General features: G+C 33.9%; 1 protein-coding gene across 4 annotated transcripts in view; it reads left to right on the top strand.

The window, feature by feature from the left end:
• Positions 1-20881, top strand: part of PIK3CB (phosphatidylinositol-4,5-bisphosphate 3-kinase catalytic subunit beta) — a 183302-nt gene that overhangs the window by 95493 nt on the left and 66928 nt on the right. For 3 of the 4 annotated variants that reach the window (XM_023525913.1, XM_011385037.2, XM_023525912.1), the window contains exons 6-9: positions 9081-9260; positions 11926-12096; positions 12977-13054; positions 19729-19980. In XM_023525913.1, coding sequence (XP_023381681.1) covers positions 9081-9260; positions 11926-12096; positions 12977-13054; positions 19729-19980 — 681 coding nt within the window. Of the gene's footprint in view, positions 1-49; positions 270-9080; positions 9261-11925; positions 12097-12976; positions 13055-19728; positions 19981-20881 lie in introns of those variants that run through there. The other variant, XM_023525914.1, reaches the window with a different exon arrangement.

Raw genomic sequence — 20881 nt, 5'->3', positions numbered from 1 at the left:
TTATTATTAGCTACTCAAAATGACACCTTTAACAAATATGTTTAGGTCTACATGAATTTGATGCCTTGAAGGATCCTGAAGTCAATGAATTCCGAATAAAAATGCGCAAGTTGAGTGAGGAAAAGATTCAGTCGCTTGTGGGATTGTCTTGGATGGACTGGCTAAAGCAAACATATCCACCAGAGCATGAACCATCCATTCTTGAAAACTTAGAAGATAAGCTTTATGGAGGAAAGCTCATTGTGGCTATTCATTTTGAAAATTGTCAGGTAGTGTAATATTATTTTAAGAAATACTTTGTAATAAATCTGTGGTTTTCACCTGAATGCAGCTCCAGTCTCAGAAGAGGCTCTTGCTCACCTAGTAAACATTATTACAAAGAACATTTTTATATTTAAGATGGAAGTAAATTTAGGATTATGTGTAGTAATCTAAAATGACACATCTTTTGCTCATAAATGATTTTTTTGATGCAGTAGTTTGTTAGACTAGATCGGGGTCAGTAAACTTTACTGTTTTTGAATGGTTTTTACATTTTTAATGGGATGTACAAAAGCAAAAAATTATAAAGGGATGTTAAAAAAGAAAAGAAGGAATATGTGACAGAGACTCCTGGTCCTTTACAGTAAAAGTTTGCTAACCCTTATCTAGATAATGTTCTTTAGAGTGGATATTATTTTATTTTCTCATGTGCTTTTTCTCTTGTCTATAAAATGAAAGATTTGATTAAATGATCTTTTTCTCTATATTCTTATATTTGTGTTCTGTGAATATGTTTATTATGTACTGATATGGAATTGGGCATTATAATGAGTGTATATTCAGTTAATCCATATCTGAATATTCAGAGTAATTTTACAAACTGGATTGTGCTACTGTCTTTGTATCAAGCATTGTCATTTATCATCTAGGATCTGGCCTTAAATTAGGGTAGGAGTTAAAGGATATTTTATTTTGTTCTTCTACTGTGGTGACAACAATGACAAAATCCGTATATGTATCCATTCTTTACTGAGCACTAATACTATGCTGGGAGCTATGAAAGGTATTTTTAATATATTTGCCACTTTTCACAACAACCCCATAAAGTGTTATCTTCTCCCTATTTTACAGTGAAGAAACTGAAGAGAAATTTGGTTATTTGTGCTAGGCCTCCTCACTGGTTAGTGGTAGAGCCACAATTTTATCCAGGTGTTTCTGGTTTTATCCAGTTCTACCTCCTTTCAAACAACATGTTACTAAGTATTAGGACAAATGTGAAAAAAGGATCCTGCCTTCTGGCATTTTACAAAAGAAGATATGTATTTTACAAAGGATATTTTTATCCTGAGATATATTGAGACTAAAGTTCAGTTTATGCCAAGATTCAGATATTAATATGTCAAGATCAAATTTAAAATACTGTTTAGGTGATTCTACAGTGTTCGAAGATCAGGAATAGGGAGTTTTACTGTTAAAAGATGATCAGAATTTAACTTGAAAACAGTGGCTCAGTGTTTTCAAGATAAGTCTGAATTTCTAGATCAGTCTGAAATTCATTACATATGGGTCAAATCTCTACTAGACATACAGATTTTAATGTAATCATCATTGAAATAAAGTATGTGAGAAAAGAAGTGTTTTAAAGTTAGAAGAGTAATGGAGATATTGGGAAATGTTATTACATTCCAAGCAGTCAGAATTTAAAGCTGAAAGGAATTTAGAGATCATGTAGTCAGACTCTTTATATAATATAATAATAATTTTCACCAGTTCTTATATCTCATATCTCTAACCAAATACATCCAGTGCTAGGGGGAACACACTACCTTCTGAGGCAGCACATTTTCACTGTGGGCAAGCACACATTTACAGTTTGAATTTTGAATTAAAAATTTTTTAAAATTTAAACTAGCGTCTGTGACTTTTGCCTATCTGGTTAGACTTTTCTGTTTTGGATAAGTACCCATTCAATCTTTCCTTTATTCTACATGCCAAATATTCAGAGAGTGGAAATGTAGCTATCATATCTCTCCTTAGTCTCCATTTCTTCTGGCTTAATATTTCCCCAGGGATTAAAACAAAAAGTTCCCAGACTTTTAGATTATATAGACCAGTAAAATTATTAAATTATCAAAGGAAAATGGCATAGATGATAGAGGCTTTGTTCAACTCCTCTTGCGACCAAATCAAAGTTGTGATGGAAACATGGAGCAAGCAGCAAGCAGAGTCAGCAGGGGTCTAGATGAACAGAAGCCTTTCAACTAAGGAGAGAAGTAAGAAATCACCCTGCAATGGGAGGAGGTAGGAGGGAGCAAAGACACAAGGCTACCCGGTCCGAGCAGCTGAGTGGGACAGATGCTATGGCAGTGGCAGCTGGCAGCTGCGGATATTCTTAAAGTGGCCATACTTTTGCGGTGACAGACTTGCTCACTCTGAGCACCAGTACTGGTTTGGGTGTTCGGGGGGCACCAGAGACTTACAGGAGGACTCTGAGTTGTCAGAGCGAGGGCCAGAGGCTAGACTTTCTCCCAGGCAGAAGTGCCTGCTGTATCTGTTGTTCCTCTTTTGAGCCCTTCTCTCTCCCAGTGTGCTGACCCAGTGCCGCCATAGTTGAGACATTATCAAACTGGATAACAGAGGTCAGGTCGTTCTGCCCAGAGGATTCCTGGAAACTCTGCCTCCCTCAACTCCCAGCCCTACCCAAGTTACATCCAACTGTGTCCTTGAAGAGTCTTGTGCCTCTTGCTGAGCAGCTTCTAGACCTACACTAGTGGCAGCTGGCCTCAGTTTCTGGTGTGGCCTTTTGAGGCAACTATAAGCACAGCCTCTGTGTATTGCTTGCTGAATCTTAATAGGTGGCCCTGGAGGGGCACAGGCTGGGGCTAAACTTGGCCTGCAGCTGAACCCCTCTCAGAACTGTGCCACTGGACACCTAATACACAAAGCCACTTTAATAAGATGGGGAAACTTAGGAGCTTTGCTTAGTACATGGAAACAGACGTAGAAAGGCAGCCAAATGGGAAGGCAAAGAAGCAGAAACCATATGAGAGAACAGAACAGAGATCCAGGAAAAATGGAGTCAAGCAATCTAACAGATGCAGAGTTCAAAACACTGGTTATCAAGATGCTCAGTGAAATTAAAGGAAGTGTAGATGAAATAGGGTGAGAATTTTAATAGGGTGAGAGATAAAAAACATAAAAATGCAAATTATGAAAGGGAGCCAGTCAGAAATGAAGAACACATTATCTGAAGTGAGTGTATTAGAGGGAATCAACAGAGTGGAGGAAGAAGAGGATTGAACCACCGATAAAGAGAACGGGGAAGCCAAGGACACCCAATCAATACAGCAAGAATAAAGCCAAGAATATGATAATAATTTAAGGAGCCTATGGGACACTATTAAATGTAAAAATATCTGTGTCATAGAGGTACCTGAAGGAAGAAGAGGAAGAACAAGAAGTTGAAAACCTATTTGAAGAAATAATGATAGAAAACTTTCCTAGCCTGGTGAAGAAAATAAATATACAACCCTAGGAAGCTTAGAGAGTCCCAAAAAAGATGAACTGAAAGACGCCCTCACCAAGACATATTCTAAGTAAAATGCAAAGGTTAAATACAAAGAGAGGATCTTAAAAGCAGCAAGAGAAAAGCAGTTATTTACCTACAAGGGATCACCCATAAGACCGGAAGCTGATTTCTCAAAAGAAACTTTGCAGGACAGAAGGGCTTGGCACAAAATATTCAATGTGATAAAAACCCAGGATCTACAACCAAGAATACTTTATCCAGCAAAGCTATCATTTAGAGTTGAAGAACAATTAAAGAGCTTCCCAGACCACAAAAAAAAAAAAAAAAAAAAAAAAAAGCTAAAGGAATTTATCACCAAGCCAGTATTACACGAAATGTTGGAGGGACTTCTTTAAGAAGAAAAACGTAGAAAAACAGGAATAAAGAATGGTAATAACTACATTCCTGTCAAGAAGTACCTCAAATGGAAAAGAATTAAGTACTCCAACCAAAAGATAGAGTGGCCGAATGGATAAGAAAACAAGACTTCTACATATGCTACTTAGAAGAGACTCACTTCAGATTAAAAGATACAGACTATAAAGAAGGGGATGGAAAAAATTACTGCCTTGATGGACCTAGAGGGTATTGTAAGTAAAGTAAGTCAGATAGAGAAAGACAAATATTACATAATTTCACATATATGTGGAATCTAAAGAACAAAATAAACAATAACAACAACAAAAATGGAAAGAAATTCTTAGCTACAGAGAATATTTTGAGGGATACAAGACAGGAGGTGGGTTGTTGGAGGACCGTGAAAAAGGGCACAGGGATTAAGAAGTACAAATGGATAGTTACAAAATAGTCGTGGAGAGATAAAGTATAGCATAAGGAAAATAGTCAACAATGTTGTAATAAATATGTAAGGGGAAATAGGTATTAGATTTAGTGGGATGAGCTCTTTTTGAGATATATATTTCTAATCACTATGCTGTACAACTGAAAGTAATATATTATTGTATGCCAACTATAATTGAAAAAAACTCATTAAATTGTACAGTATAAATATGAGCAGCTAATTGAATCTTGAATGAAATATAATTATCTGTTATATTTCAATAAAGTTGTTAAAAAAAGTACAAACTTTCATTTATGAGACAAATTAGTTCTGGGGATATAATGTATAGCACAGTGATTATAGTTAATAATACCATATTATATGGTTGAAAGTTGCTCAGGGAGTAGATCTTAAATGATCTCACCACAAAAAAAGAAATAGTAATTATATGAGGTGATAGAGGTAGATGTTAACTAAAGCTATTACGGTAATCATTTTGCAACATATCAAATCAACACATTGTACACCTTAAACTTCCACAGCGTTATATGTCAGTTATATCTTTAAAAAGATGTAAACATTATCTTGCTGAGAAGCAAGGTAACAGAATATATGGTTTTTCTTTAGTAGCATTCTGGTGTCTTATCTCTATTTTTTTAATGTTGAGAGTTAGTTTTGAGCGTAGTAGCACTAAACTCTAGGATCTTATGTCTGGTCCCTGCCTTCATGGGCGTGGTGAGACAGTTGCAACAGCAGCAGTGGTTGCTTTCTGTTCCCTGGATTGCAGCCTGGTGGTCTGTCTTCAACCTAGAAGTCCCAGTGCCACCACAGACTGCCACAGGACCCCACCTGCACAGCCTCTGGTTCCCATCTTGCTGCCTGTGGCAGAGATCAAAGCAGTGTCAGGTCATACTCAGGTCATTTGTTCTGGAAGAGTTTGGAAGCCCCACCTGATGTTCACTTCTCTTTCCCTTTCAACAATTTTGTAATCACCTAATTCCTAGTATTAATTGCTTTTTTGCTTAAATTGCTAGATTTTTGAATCACTGAATGCTGAATGGTTCAGAAAATTTTTTTTAGTGTTCGTTGTTTATATCTCACAATTGGATTGTTATTGGAGAATATGTTCTGTATGATATTGAATCTTTGGTATTTGTAAAAGCTAGATTTGTGATCTAGCATGTGGGCAATTTTATTAAATTCTGTATATTCTAAAAATTATTAAAGAATTATAGGAAATCAAAGTATACAGCTTTTTATTGAGGCAAGTAAGACTAAATTTGGATTTATAAATCCAGAACCATAATTTATTATCAGCACTATTTTATAAGTAAATAAAAGTTTACCACCAAAAATATAGAAATGACAGAATTAGAATAAAGGACGTTTGGCAACCATCATATATGCATTTTCTCTTTTGCCCCTCCCATTTCTACAAAATTCTCATTTGGCCATTTCATCATCACTGCTGATGACCAACATTGGAAAAGCAGCATGTGAACACTAAAGTAAAAATGACATGAAATGTAACAAGGTATTCATTTAGGTTAAAAATAATTTTCCAGACTTTGTAGGCAGCAATTTCTGTGAAAAATATGCAGAGCTTTAGATGACTACATGGTCCATATCAGCCATCTGTAGAACATGGCTCTTAAGCAAGGTAAATATGGAACTATTGTGTCTCAGTTTTACAAAACAGTAGTCGCAGTGGCCAGATAATAGATGCATTATTTTTTATTTCAAGAATCATTGTAAAGAATACTGATAAACCCAAGCAGCACTTTTAAACTTGTTTTTTACCTTAGCCAGAATAAGATGTATGAAATAATTCTATCAACAAAGGGAGGGGCAATTTGAAATAGTCTCCTGTGTGTTAGGGGATGGAGGGAGGAAAAAGAAATGAAGAGTATTTTTTGGGGGGTGGAGGGGAATTCCAGAGACTGTATCAGAAGCATGAGCAGAAATTGAGGAACATGAAGCATGTAGGGTAAAACTCTCAAGAATAAGTATTTCCTCTCCTGAGTAGTTATTATCTGAATAACCACAGTTGTGATGATATAGACATAGTCACCAATGAATTGTATTCCCCCCTGCTCCCACCTGTATACCCAGCGTATTTGTTCCCACCCATATCCCCAGTGTATTTGTTAGATAGTCTCGTAAAAGATGTAATATTTTCTGAAGTATATGAAAGTGGTGTTGGAAAACTACTTGAAATATAGGAAGAACCAGTCAAGTTGAATTCTGATCAAATCAGTTCAGTTAACAGTTTGTGTGGAGAAAATGAACAGAGGTGATGATGACTCACTACTATGTCTTTACAAGACATAAATTTAATTATCCAGGGATTAAGATAGGCCTTTGGAGAAAAGATTGGAGCTCTTGGTACTATATACAATTCCATTATATAAATTCTATTGTTATTTTGATTGCATCTTGCTCAAAGCTGGTGAGGATGACTCTTTTCACATTTATGAAACATTTGTACTTCTGTTATGTTTGTTTATTTTTTTATTGATTTGTAGAAGTTCTTGACATTTTGAGGCTAGTGATTCTTTGTCATTAATATGTTAATTCTTCCAATATGTGGCTTATCTTTTCATTCTTTGTTTTGTTTTATTTTGCTTACTTTTTTATCCTTAAATTCTAGTCATGTTCATATTTCCTTATTTGTCATACATGTATATACATGTATACACACAGTAGATCAAATTCAACATTGCTGTTGCATAGACTAATGCTGACTTATGTATTTCCATTGCATACACACACACACACATACATACATACACATACACCTAGGAGTAGAATTAGTCAGGTGTATGTGCATAATCGGTTTTTAATAGATACTCCAAATTGTTTTTTAAATTTACATTCCTAACAATAGTATTTTGAGAGGTTGGTTTCTCTACATCTTTGCTAATGCTTGATATTGTCAGTCTTTTAAAATCTTTTTAAATTTGCCGTTTTCTTTTATATTGAATTTAAAATTTTATGTAACATGTTGTATTCCTTGTTCTCTTTGAGTTTTCCTCAGATATACTTGCTCTTTATTCATTTTCAAGCTGCTTTTAATTCTTGAAAAACATTAACCATACTTGCTTCATTTTCTGACTTAATACCTGCAGTTTCTCAAGTGCAGTTGTATTTTCTATAGGTTCTTGCTATCTGATAATGAGATTGTCCTTTAGGTTTGTATTTCTGAAGAGTTTATGTGTAAAATAGAGTAGATAGGGATCACAGAATAATTTATATAAAGGAGCCTGGCCTTTATCATTCAGACCCGTGCTATTTAATATGGTAGCCACTAGCCACATGTGTATATTTAATTTTATTTAAAAATTCAGTTCTGCACAGTAGCCACATAATCAAGTTCTCAAGAGCCAATTGCAGCTAATGGTTATTGTATTGGACAGCACAGAATAGATTATTTATATTATTAAAGAAATTTCTATTTGGTACCACTGCTTTAGAGAATTATGACCATTTATTTGCGTTATGTTAAAAAATAGTATATCTCTTTGGGGCTCTCCTTTTAAAGATAGATTACTTTCTAACCTGGGTGAAGAGTTGTTTTGAGGTGGATAGTGCAAGAGGTAGGGAAATCAAATCAGAAGCTATGTTGCTCTTTAGGAGAGATCTAAAGAATCATTGAAGAGAGTTGAGGTAGAAGAGAGCATTCATTACTAGAGATGGAAAGAAGGTGACAATTGGCAACCTTTAGTATATAGATCATTGGTATCTTATTGGGAGATGAGGTGGGGGAGAAAAGGAGAATGATGTGACTTCTCAAGTGACTCTGTGGATCTTAGCTCCTGTGCTTTGATGCACATGGCACAAACTCATATAGAATATAGAAGAGAAAAGAGTAAAAATACTGGAGAAAGTACATTGGAAGACCCAGTAGGTTTAGGTTTTAAAAGTTTGAATTTGTGATACTTTGTGGAAAAGGGAGGTCACTTAAGTTAATTTTGTGGAAAATATTGCAAAATCAATTTAGGTCAATATAGAGAATTTTCTAATAACTATAATTGCCCAAAGCAGTAGTTGGTTGCCTTGGGAAATAGTGAGCTTTCTTAAATCTTTGATATATGATCATATGGTGGGAAATTATTCTGCTGGATTATCAGAGGATTCAGGTATTATTAAATAATCTTTAATTTCTGTACCTTTGAGATTTATGATGAATGAATTTAATAATATTCCATCTCAACTATATCTTCATTTTTCAACAATTAAAATTTCTTCATTTCTTTTAACATGTTTGTAAAATCAGACAGAATTGTTAATTTATGGGTTAATTGGTATAAAGTATAGATCTCTTCTTACCAGTAACAACATATAATTTTTTACTTAATACAGACTGAACAACTACAGGTTTTTTTTGTTTTAAACTTTTTGAAAGAAAGATATTTACTGGGAAAATGCATGTGATAAACTACCTGATGAGGAACTTTAAATATTAGTAATCTTTAGTTAAATATTAATGTGACCTGTGAAAACAGTGGTACTTGGTGTAGCGTAAGATGAATTACAGATTATCAGAAATCTTAACAAAGTTGACATGGGCACATTTTTATTTAGAAAATAGGAAAATTTATTGGATTGTTGAGTGTAAAGGACATACATATGTAAAAATTATGTATGGCTGTTTAAATGTAGTAGTGTAAGTACACATACAAAGAGTGATTTTTTTTTTTTTTTTAGCACAAATATAAAATTGCTTCTTTTTTCTACCCCCTTCTTTAGGATGTGTTTAGTTTTCAAGTATCTCCTAATATGAATCCTATCAAGGTAAATGAATTGGCAATCCAAAAACGTTTGACTATTCATGGGAAAGAAGATGAAGTTAGCCCCTGTGACTATGTGTTGCAAGTCAGTGGGAGAGTAGAATATGTGTTTGGTGATCACCCACTAATTCAGTTCCAGGTATGTGTATTAACTATTATTTTACGAGAGAAGCGTGTGTGTATATATTTAACAATTTAAATTTCTGGTAAAAAAAAATGTTACTACAGTAGAACATTTGGAACCTAGAGGATATTATACAGAATTAAATAACAGATGTCCATAATCCTACCTACTTCTAGGATAACCATTGTTAACATTTTGGCATGTTTTTGTCATTTTATTTGAAGTTATATGTTTTTTTGGTCATAATGATATATGTTTATGTATGTGTCTATTATATATGTTTATGTATGTGTCTATTTATAATGCTTTCATTCTGCTTTTTGATTGTTTTAGTGTTATAATGTTGTATATTATGAATTCTTAATACAATTTGTTAAGTGCACAGCTTTGGGAGTTGTGGCATTCTGATAGTAAGTGCTTGAAACAGTAGCACGTGAGAGGAAGAAGGAAGTTGGAAAGTGCTCAACGGGAGCATAGAAATTCTGATTTCTTCCCTTCATGTTCTGCTATCTTTTAAGTAGCCTCCTGCTTCTTTAACACTTTCATCGTACCTTGATAAGGGAAAGATATATTATTTTTCTACTGTTTCATTATATAAACATAATGATTTAGATATGAAATATTCTGGGGGAAGTAAAATAAAATATTTTGACTAAATAGACATTAATTGAATTGTATAAAAACTTATTTGTGATTATCAGTTAACTAGGTAAAGTAATATAAATTTTCACTGTGTATTAGAAAACTTTTCAATTTCACTCTAATATTTATATGTATACTCTCCCTTCCCCTACCTTTTTTTGTTACTTCCAATGTGTTAGGAATTATGTAAACATAGATATGACCATTCTCAAAAGCTTGCCTTAATCTTTGAGATATTTATTACCATTTAAACATGAATTCTTTGATTATATGCTTTATGGAAGGCACTTAAGTGCCTCAGATTATTTTTAGAGTAAAGTGGAGTTTAAATAAGATATGTACAGTACAATACCTCTTTCTCTACCATTAAGTATGCTATTTAAAGGGTAGGATCCTGGCTTTGCCTTCAAAGGACTTGAAGATATATTTGTTGAAATTACATTTGGAGACAAAAAATGGTCATTACATAAAGAATAATAGGCTAAGTGCCAAGTTGTATAAATAGATAAAGAGTAACAAGATTTTAGAAAAAATATGTGATTATTTTTATTTGTGATTTTTGTTATTTTGTTTTATTTTAAGAAAGAGGAGTACAGGCATGCCAAATATTAAGTGATGTTTGAGAACAAGAAGCTGTGATTTGTTAGCAGATAACAGGGAATTTTACACCTTTGTTTTCAGAGTTTTGGTGTGTCTCTTAATTCTTGTGCTTTAGCAGGTAGAGAGTCTAACAGGAGTGATAACTTCTGTGTATAGCTTTGGGAGTTGTGGCATTCTGATAGTAAGTGCTTGAAACAGTAGCGCGTGAGGGGAAGAAGGAAGTTGAAAAGTGCTCAATGGGAGCATAGAAATACTGATTTCTTCCCTTCATTATCTGCTATCTTTTAAGTAGCCTCCTGCTTCTTTAACACTTTTATCATACCTTGATAAGGGAAAGGTATATTATTTTTCCAAACACTAGAATTGGTTATTATAAAGAAAACTAAAGGCATGCATACGTTTTTGTACAAAGTCACATGAGACAACATATAAATGTAGGCAAAGGAATGTAAAGGACATGGAATAATATCTCCTATTGAAAAGTTTTGAATCAATATATTTATCACAGTATCATTTAACTGCCACTTGTCGGCCAGTTTGGAAATTTTTTTTAATTTCAAAAAATATATTTTAGTGGTTCTGAATTGAATATAATACATGGAATTACACTTCATAATTGTATAGGAAGGTTATTCTTTTGAGTAATACATTTGATTTCTATTCAATTTGTTAGGAATCTTTGGTAATGTGAATAACCACCCCCTTTATTATATGCCTCTGGAGAGTCATTCCGGTTTCATAGAAATAAAACAGAGCACTAAACTGGGGTGGCCGGTAGGTTTTTTTCTGGGGAGACAGTAAGGTTGCCTGGAGCCCTGTGCTGAAAAGATACAAGGTCTACCTCAAGGATCCGTGGGAAAGTATGAGTTGGCCACTCGAGGACTTAAGAAATGGTCACATGTGTACTACACGTCCACCTTTCCTGACTGACTGAGGAAAGCTTGCACTGTGATATCCATCTATGATGATAAAGCCTGTCCCTGAAAGATGTGCTGATTGGTCAAACTCTCAGGTATTAAGTCCAGAGAAGAGAAGACAAAACATCTAGTCTGAGGCACATATTATTACTTCAAGGGTTAGCAAATAAACAGCAACAAAAGCAGTTAGGCAGGTGGATTTAAATCTAGGTTTTAAAGATACTAGGTCTATAACTTAATCCTGATTTTTGTTCTTTAATCTATTAAATGGGGGATAATCTCACAGTTTTTATGAAGATTAGCTATAACATATAAGAAGTATCTAGCTCAGTTCTTATGTCCTTAGATGTTCAGTTAATGGTAGCTTTTTATGTTGTGATTTTAATTCCTTGTATTCTTGACATCAAGTTAAGATGTACTTTCATAGTGCATTTGGTATAGTGTTATTCACCTTAATTTTATTCTTCTATTGATTTAAGTATTTGCTTGAATATCCTTATCTTATTTCTTGCCGCTGTTAGTATATCCGAAACTGTGTAATGAACAGGACCTTGCCGCATTTTATACTTGTGGAATGTTGCAAGATCAAAAAGATGTATGAACAGGAAATGATTGCCATAGAGGCTGCCATAAATCGAAATTCATCTAACCTTCCTCTTCCTTTACCACCAAAGAAAACTCGAATTATTTCTGTAAGTTTCATGTGTGAACTTTTGACAATCGCAAAAGGCATGTGATTTTGTTAGGTTGTATGCTTAAGTCTCACATATTTTCTTTGCTTGCTTCCTCTTCTGTGAAAACCAGTGCATATTTGCCAAAGATCCATCACCATTTATTAATAATTATCTGTCTAGCTACTGTCATTTTCCCTTACTCAAGCTACCTGTAAATGTAAATATGCCTTTATATTTTTGGTGATCTTTTGGCGCCAAAGCAAAACACCATTAAATTAGAGATTTTTTGAGTTTAGAGCCAACCATAGGACTTCAATGAGCAATTTGAGACATTGTGATAGAAAAGGTAGATATGCAGAAATTGTTAATTTACTGGTATATTTCATTTCTATCAGCTTAGCTATGATAGTGTTTGTGTTATAATTTGTCTGTCTTATTGAATACTTTTAGACTTTAAGTGTATCAAAGGCACCATTTTTTCAAGAATGCAATACATTTGTATAAAGCAAATTTTAAGTTTGTGTTCAAGGGAACAATTAACATTTAAAAAAAGTTATTCAGTCTTAACAAATTGTATGTTTAGCCATTCCTTGATAATTAAGATATTATCTGTATATTAATTTAAATGATCTATTTCTAATTTATTCAAAGCTGTTTGTTTTTGGTATTTACTTTAGTAAATCTCTTAGCAGTATTTGAATGCTGCCTGTATTTTGCCATGAGAACTAAGTGCTAGTGGTCATGATGCTTAATTTAATATTTGTGACTTTCAGTTGTTAGTTTGGAGGTCTGTTGTCATTATTTTGCCAGTGGACATGAGAAGTAATAAGATGATTTCATTGCTAGCATAAAATATTCATGTTTATTAAAATACTTTGTATTTATTTCATTCTTACAGCATGTTTGGGAAAATAACAACCCTTTCCAAATTATCTTGGTTAAGGGAAGTAAACTTAACACAGAAGAAACTGTAAAAGTGAGTACTTGCTAAGATTTGAATTTGTTATCTGCTTCATTATTTGAATAACTTACTGATATGCTCAATGAATGCAACATTGGAGATTAAATTTTACCTAGTTCGGTCAATTACATGAGCTAGAAATATGGCAATTTATTATAAGACAATTAAGAATTTTTGTTTTAAAGTGTTCTTTGAATAGTTGGTGATGTACCAGACAGATTGACATTTTCAAGTATATATTATGTAAAAGACATTGCCCGAGATCAGGAATTTAGCAAGTGAAATTTAAAGTGAAACTATAGGTCACATGTTTGTATGCAAGCTTACTCTACTTTCTCAGCCTTGCTTAGAGCTGCACCCAGCCTCCTCTCTGAGCCTTTTTTTTTTCTTTTAAACTTGCTGAACACAGAAAATGTAATACCATTTCCTGGAAGAAAATAGATGACTACATTATAGACCACAAGTTGTTAACACATAGAGATTTATTGCACAACCTCATACAATTAAGTGAAGGCTTAACAAGGCATTTTGTCTCAAAGTATAAAGCATGCATTTTCTCCTATTTTGCTTGGCAGGAAATTAAGTGAATAGTTTTGTGATCTAAGAAAGAGATTCAGTTAGTTTGAGATGTTTGCTGGCATGGAGATATATTCAGGAACACCTTGCCAAAGATTACCAATGGCTTGCTTTTGTAAATGGACATTAAAGATTCTTTGGGTAGCTGTCATTAAAATAAGGGCTTTTTTACTCTTATAGTCTCAGCTAGATTTGAATTTTTAATGAGCATGCTTATGCTAATTAGCCTTCATTTTCTATTTTAGCGGTAATTTTATTTTTTCCTTTAATTAAAAATTTTCTTATTAATTTTTTTCCAGTTGCAAAAGTATGACTTTGTTGCAACAGATAAAAAAAAGTCCAAACATAAACAAGAGAAAAAAACTACTGATCCCTCTTACCCATTTCTCTGTGATCATATGGGATTTAAGGTTACTGAGTGACCTCCATATTTATACAAATATATATAAACATATGGTTTAGTGATTGAAGGAGTTTGGTTTTGTTCATTTCGTTGATTGGTTGGTTGGTTAAACAAAAAGTGATATTATATACATTATTCTAGAACTTGATTTATTTGATTTATTTATTTTATAGTACATCTTGGACAGTCATAAGTATTCAATAGAGTTTCTTGATATTATATTCCTAAAGGCAGAAGTCACATATAGGCAGATCTATCTTCAAGTCATATGGAGTAGTTTTTATATATATATTTTTTATATAGCATTACATATTATGTCTTTGTCAGTGACATTTTATTCCCATAGTATACATCATTAAGACCACTAGTTCTTAGGCCTTCAGACTCACACTAGAGCTAAACTATCGACTCTCCTGGGTCTCCAGTTTACTAACTAACCCTGCATACCACAGGAGACAACCAACTCTATGATCATGTGAGGCAATTCCTTAAATAAATGTGTCTGCATGTGCATGTCTATGTGCACATGTGCACACACACACACACACATACACACACACACACACACACACATCCTATTGGTTCTGTTTGTTTCTCTGGAGAATCCTGACTGATACATCTACTCTCATTGCTTCATATTTAACATCATATCGAAGGTCTTAGCCAAAAAAAAGTTTGGAAAGAAGAAAAGTTGCACACCCCTATTTTTTTTCTTCAGATTTTTTTTCAGCATTGTACTAGAGTTCCTAACCTGTGCAGCACTTACACAAAATATGGTGTATCTATAAGAAAACCATATCATAATTACATTAACTTACTTACATTCAACTATATAACCCCACTGGAAAAAGGGTTGGCAAGGTGAGACTACAGAACTAGATGATGTGGAATGAGGGTATACATCATTAAGACCTCTTGTGTAGTTCCTGTTAAAGGCTGGCAGGCTCCAGACCCAGGAAGAGCTGTTGGTTCAGCTCTACTCTGAAGGTAGGAGAAAAGCTGTTAATCAGACAGGCCTTTCTTACTCAGAGAAAGGTCAGCTTTTTTGTTCTATTTAGTTCTTCAACAGATTGTATTGGGGCTACCCACGTTATGGAAAGCAATCTGCTTTAGTCAGTCTTTCATTTAAATGTTTATCTTATCTAAAAACTCACAGGAACACCCAGAATATCTGGACATCCCAAGGCCTAATCAAGTTGACATATGAACCATCACAGTAGATGTCCTTATTTTCTTCTTAATCTTAAAAGAAACCATTCAGTCTTTCAAGTTAAAGTATAATGTTAGTTGTAGGTTTTTGTAAATGCCCTTTATTCAAGAAATTCTCTTCTTTTTCTACTTTGCCGAGAGTTTTTATCTGGTAAGGCAGCAGTCTCCAACCTTTTTGGCACCAGGCACCAGTGCTCCTATGGAATCTGAAGCCTGATCATCTGAAGTGGAGCTGAGGTGGCAGTGCTAGTGCTGGGGAGTGGCTGCAAATACAGATGAAATTTCACTTGATCACTTGCCCCTCACCTCCTGCTATGCGGCCCAGTTGGCTGGGGATTGCTGTCAGTTACTAGTGGCATCTTTCAGGTCCTGGCAATGTGGTTCTTTTCATTTTTAAATCTAGAAATGGGGAATTTCTCAAGTATCAGATCCTTCTCACTCTTCGAATCTATTGCCAGGAAGAGCTCTGTCCCATTTATGGGCTCATGGGTCAGACCCCTGAAAGATAATCTTTCCTTAAAGTAAGCTATGTCATATAGTATAACCTAATCTTGGAAGTGAGATCCGTTATACTCACAGTCTCAGAGATCTTACATGGCACATGGTTCTCTGGAGTCTGTAATGAAAATCCTAGCTGTTAAACGAAGATTCGCTACTCTGCCTGGCAGGCACTTGAATGTTTTTCAACACTATAAGAGTGCTTAGAATTCTATAACATACACCTTTCCTGGTCATTCTTTTCCCGACCTTGTGATATCTCACTTTTCTGTTGTGCATCTTAATATTCAGCAGAAGCCTGAACTCAGTACTGCCTAAAATCTAGAAGATAGTGTTAGTGTAGTCAGAAAGCACTCAAAAAGCTATCTAGTTATAGCCGTAGTGGAAAAGGGGTCTTCTAACTCTCATAGAAAGTGAAGTTCTCCCCATTTTTTCTCTTTCTTTTTTGTTTCCTATTCTTTTCTTTGTTCTCATTTGCCCCAGTCCCTAAGAAGTCCCGTGGCAGCAGCAACAGCAGTGGGGACAGGCTTAAAATGCAAAGATGAACCTTTCTCTCTGATTAAAGGAGTTGTAGTCTCAAGAGAATGGGGTAAATCCTCATTGACTCTCCCCACCCCCCATTTTCGTCCTGCTCTTTGGCATAGCTGCAGAAAGTATGGGTGAATAAAGCCTCAGCTTTCTGGCAGAGTGTCAAGAAAAGGGGAGTCCCAGGCAACATAAAAATACTTGGGTGATTGCAGAGTGGGCGGAGCTTGGGACAGCTACCCCTTAAGGTTGTTTATGCTTATATGTTTATTCCTGAGCAGTACAAGTGGATCTGAGTCTTAACCACCTACATACTTTGTGAACTGAACTGTGGCGTAAATTACCACAGAGATCTTCGACTGGTCACTGTATGATGCACATGTAGGATAGAGGCAAATAGCCCCACAAAGGATTTGAAAACTGAACTGATATTGGAATCACAGCGTACAGAAGGCTTTTTGGAATTTACAGCCTAAACCTAGTTATTGTTGCTTAAAACAAACATATAAACATTTTCTGTAGGATATAAATAAAACCAAGAGTCATATAACATAATGATCAAAGTGTCTAGGATACAATTTAAAATTAATTGGCATGTAAACCAGGAAAATCTCAAGTTTTATGTATAATGATAACCAACAGATATCAATGCTGAGATGACATAGATTTCGGAATTATCTGACAAAGATATTAAAACAGTTATTATAAAAAATGCTCCAACAACTAAGGGCAAACATAGTTAAAAGGAATGGAAAAATAGAAAGTCTCAAGTATGAAATAGAAGATATAAGGAGGAATTAAATGGTAAATTTAGGAATGAAAAATAAAATAACTCACTGAATGGATTCAATAGTGGAATGGTAAGGAAAAAGGAATGAGTCAGTGAACTTGAAGATTAATCAATAAAAAATTACCAGTTTGGACAAAAAAGAGAAAAAATGATTGGGGGAGAAGAAATCTGCAGAGGCTATGACAATATCAGAAGGCCTAACATTTGTGTAATCTGAATCCCAGAAAAAAAGAGTGCAGTTCAGAAAAACTGTTTAAAAGAAATTATCACTGGGAGCAGTCCAAAGTTGTTGAAAGATATAAATATTATAACAGATTCAAGAAGTTTAGTGAATCCCAAACAGATAAACCCAGAAAATTCCAAGCCCAGATCCATCGCATATCACACTTATTAGTCATAAATCATAACACCTCATAGCCTAGTTATATGGTCTCAGCACTCCTAACCTGTTAAATATATATAACTGGAGGAAAGAAATTGTAACTTAATCTTTTAAAATTCTTATTTTAGTGTCTAGACTTTAAATAAATATTTGTGCAATGAGTTAATACATTTTAATTTAATATCCGTAGCATCTTTGTATACTTAGATAAAGGTAGCACACAAACATATGACATCTCCGTCTTCCGCAAATCAGAACAAATCTGCCTCTTTACAAAGTGATTTACTTCATGAAACCATGAGAATTCAGCCTATTCATGCTACTGTTTTGTGTGTGTGTGTGTGTGTGTGTGTGTGTGTGTGTGTGTGTGTGTGTGTGTGTGTGTGTGTGTGTATCTAATATTTAATGGCAAAATGTAGTGGGTTTTGGCCAAATTTGTAGAACAAGAAGGAAGTTAGGTGTTGATGTTGGGAAAAAGTTTTATATCTTGCCTAACACTGAACATTTTTAATTGGTGAATTCAGCAATGCAGTTTGTGTGTAGGCTTGGCATATCCTTGCTTTAGCAGAGTGGCAAGTCCTTTGTGTTATAAAGCCTGTCTTCTCTTCCTCTCCAAGTGTTCTGGGGCTTGTGAAAAAGTATTTCTTTGGACATTTACTACAGCCAGACAATAAAATGTGTGACTTTGGTAAGCATAAAGGTGCTTTAAAATTCTTCACTTTTCAAAGCCTGAAGATGATCCAGACCAAGCATCTGGAAATGGGACAATTTTGACAAAATTTCATATGATATAAGTTTAGAGAATGATTTTTCTTACTGCATTTTTCTAAAAACAAACTTTTAAATATCTTATTCCATGGGAGAATTTAAGTTCAGTAAACATAATTTTTAAAATTTTATTTTTAATGTAGATAATTTTTTCTGTTCTTGTTTGTTCTTAACCATGTATTGACTTTAGTCATTAAAGGACATTTCTCAAGCAGACATAGTATTAACGACTTGGTCTTATATAAATCATACTTTGACTATTAGTGAATGATATTTCAGGAAATTTCTTCAGAATATGCAGGGTGTCTTTTTTTGTTAGCATGCCCAAGTTAGACTCATTCTTTATTGTTATTCTTTTCCAGATCACACCCTCTGCTGTTGCTGTTTACAGCTAATAAGGATTTTTTTATCCATTATACTTGAGATTTTTTTTTTAGCTTTATAGCCAGCTGGTCCATAATTTTGCTTCATTCCTTATGACTGAATTTTGCCAAAAGTTGATTGATAGAATTACAACCAGCATTGTTTGTTTTCTTTTTTTTAAAAAAGCATTAACTAATATTTATTGAATACTTATGTAGTAGGTAATTGCTAGTTTGTATTTCTCAAAAATTGTCAAAAACCAGGAGATGTTAATGTTTCTAAAGTCAGCAATTTATTTTAAGTAGCTTGGCTTTATCACAAAAACATTGAAAATTAATTCATTTTTTAAACTTGTAATTTTTCTGAATAAACTATATATTCTGTATCCAAAAGGCGATAAATTCATGTCTTTAAGGTCACTGAGAGTAAGAACTGAATATCATTTTTGCCCTGAAATTCCTAGCTTCCATCCTATCATACAAAATATGCAAAATATATTTTACATATGTTTCATTTTACTTATGATTTACTTAATCTTACAAATGATTTGAGGTGAGTGCGCTCCCACTTTGCACACTTTCACTTGCACTCTCGCTTTCCACACACACAGTCTCACTCTCACATATATGCACAAAATATGCAAAATTTTGACTTTTTAAAAAATAATTGAGAATATTAAATGGACCTGAGTCTTTACAAAAAATGAAAGACAGCGATGTGTAGGATAATCCAATATGGGTAGAAGATCTTTAGTTGGCTACTTATAACAATAAATTATTTAGAATTAGAAAGAGACTCGGGAGTCATTTTATCTATCCCTTCCTTCCCAATTATACAGAAGAGTAAGACAAGAAAAACCTCAAGTAAATAAAATCAGTGGAAGCAAGCCATATGATAGTATTTTTATACTTATGGTCTTAGTTTCTTGAGATCTGTTTTATCATTGATATCCTTGGTATTTTTTTAGCTGGTTTACTTAGTGAGTGAAAAGTAGGTTAAACAGTTTAGTAAACAATATACTAATTATAGTCTGATGCTTCTTTGGGCAAATAGGCTTTTCTGGAGTTAACGTGCTTCTTCTCCCAGTATATGTTTCTTCATTCTCCGAAATAGAGATGTTTCTGTGATGCAGTATTCATGATTCTGTTATTTCTTTTTTGTCTCTCTTATTACAGGTTCATGTCAGGGCTGGCCTTTTTCATGGTACTGAACTCTTGTGTAAAACGATTGTAAGCTCAGAGATATCAGGGAAAAACGATCACATTTGGAATGAACCACTGGAATTTGATATTAATACTTGTGACCTGCCACGAATGGCTAGATTATGTTTGGCTGTTTATGCAGTTTTGGATAAAGTGAAAACAAAAAAATCAACTAAAACAATGAATGCCTCTAAATATCAGACCATCAGGAAATCTGGGAAAGTGGTAATTATATACTAACTTCTGTAAAATGTTTTATAATGGAAAAGTTTAAAAGAATAAAAATACTATAGAATAATTTTATAACCCTTTGAAATAATTGAGTAATATAGGTAAAATTATTTCATATAACTTTGCTACCTAAGAACTGATTTCAGAAAGACAATAAATCTATATTTTTATGTCCTATTTATTCATTTCTCTTTTGGCAAATTTACTTTAGTGAATGTTATACTGTAAGTACTCTATTATAAATGTTATACTTTTTAGAAGGTACACATAAAGAGAATGAAGAAATTTAAAAAAATTAAAGGTCCACAGTCTCTTAACTGAAATTCTAGGTGCCAGATATGTTTGAGCATTCAGAATTTTGTGCATTTTATTAAGATCATAGATTGTAGTTCACTCACCACACCTTGTAGGGTCGGAGCTCAAATCTGTAATCAAACACATCAGTATCTAGTAGTAAAATATATGAATAGTCACACTAAATGAGACAAATGAAGATTATCAGTTTATTTTTTAAATTAATTTTTAAATCAGTTTTTATATATGTAGATCTAGTTCATTCATTTTTTTAAAATTAAGTTTAATGGGGTCGCATTGGTTAATACAATTATATAATTTTCAGGTGTACATTATCATTTGACATCTGTATATTCTATTGTGTTTACCAACCAAAGTCCAGTTTCCTTCAGCTACCATATATTTGATCCCCTTTACCCCATCTACTTCCTCCCTCCTTCCCTATCCCACTACCCTCTGGTAACCACTAGTCCATTGTCCATGTCCATGAGTCTCTGTTTGTCCTATTCATTTGTTGCTTTTAGGTTTATATCCCACATATAAGTGATACCATGTGATTTTCAACTTTTTCTGTTGGCTTATTTCACTCAGCATGATTATC

Source organism: Pteropus vampyrus, unplaced genomic scaffold (genome assembly GCF_000151845.1).
Source record: "Pteropus vampyrus isolate Shadow unplaced genomic scaffold, Pvam_2.0 Scaffold643, whole genome shotgun sequence".
Taxonomy (NCBI): Eukaryota; Metazoa; Chordata; class Mammalia; order Chiroptera; family Pteropodidae; genus Pteropus; species Pteropus vampyrus.
Note: the sequence above shows the minus strand (reverse complement) of the source record. Positions and strands in the feature narration are given on the sequence as shown.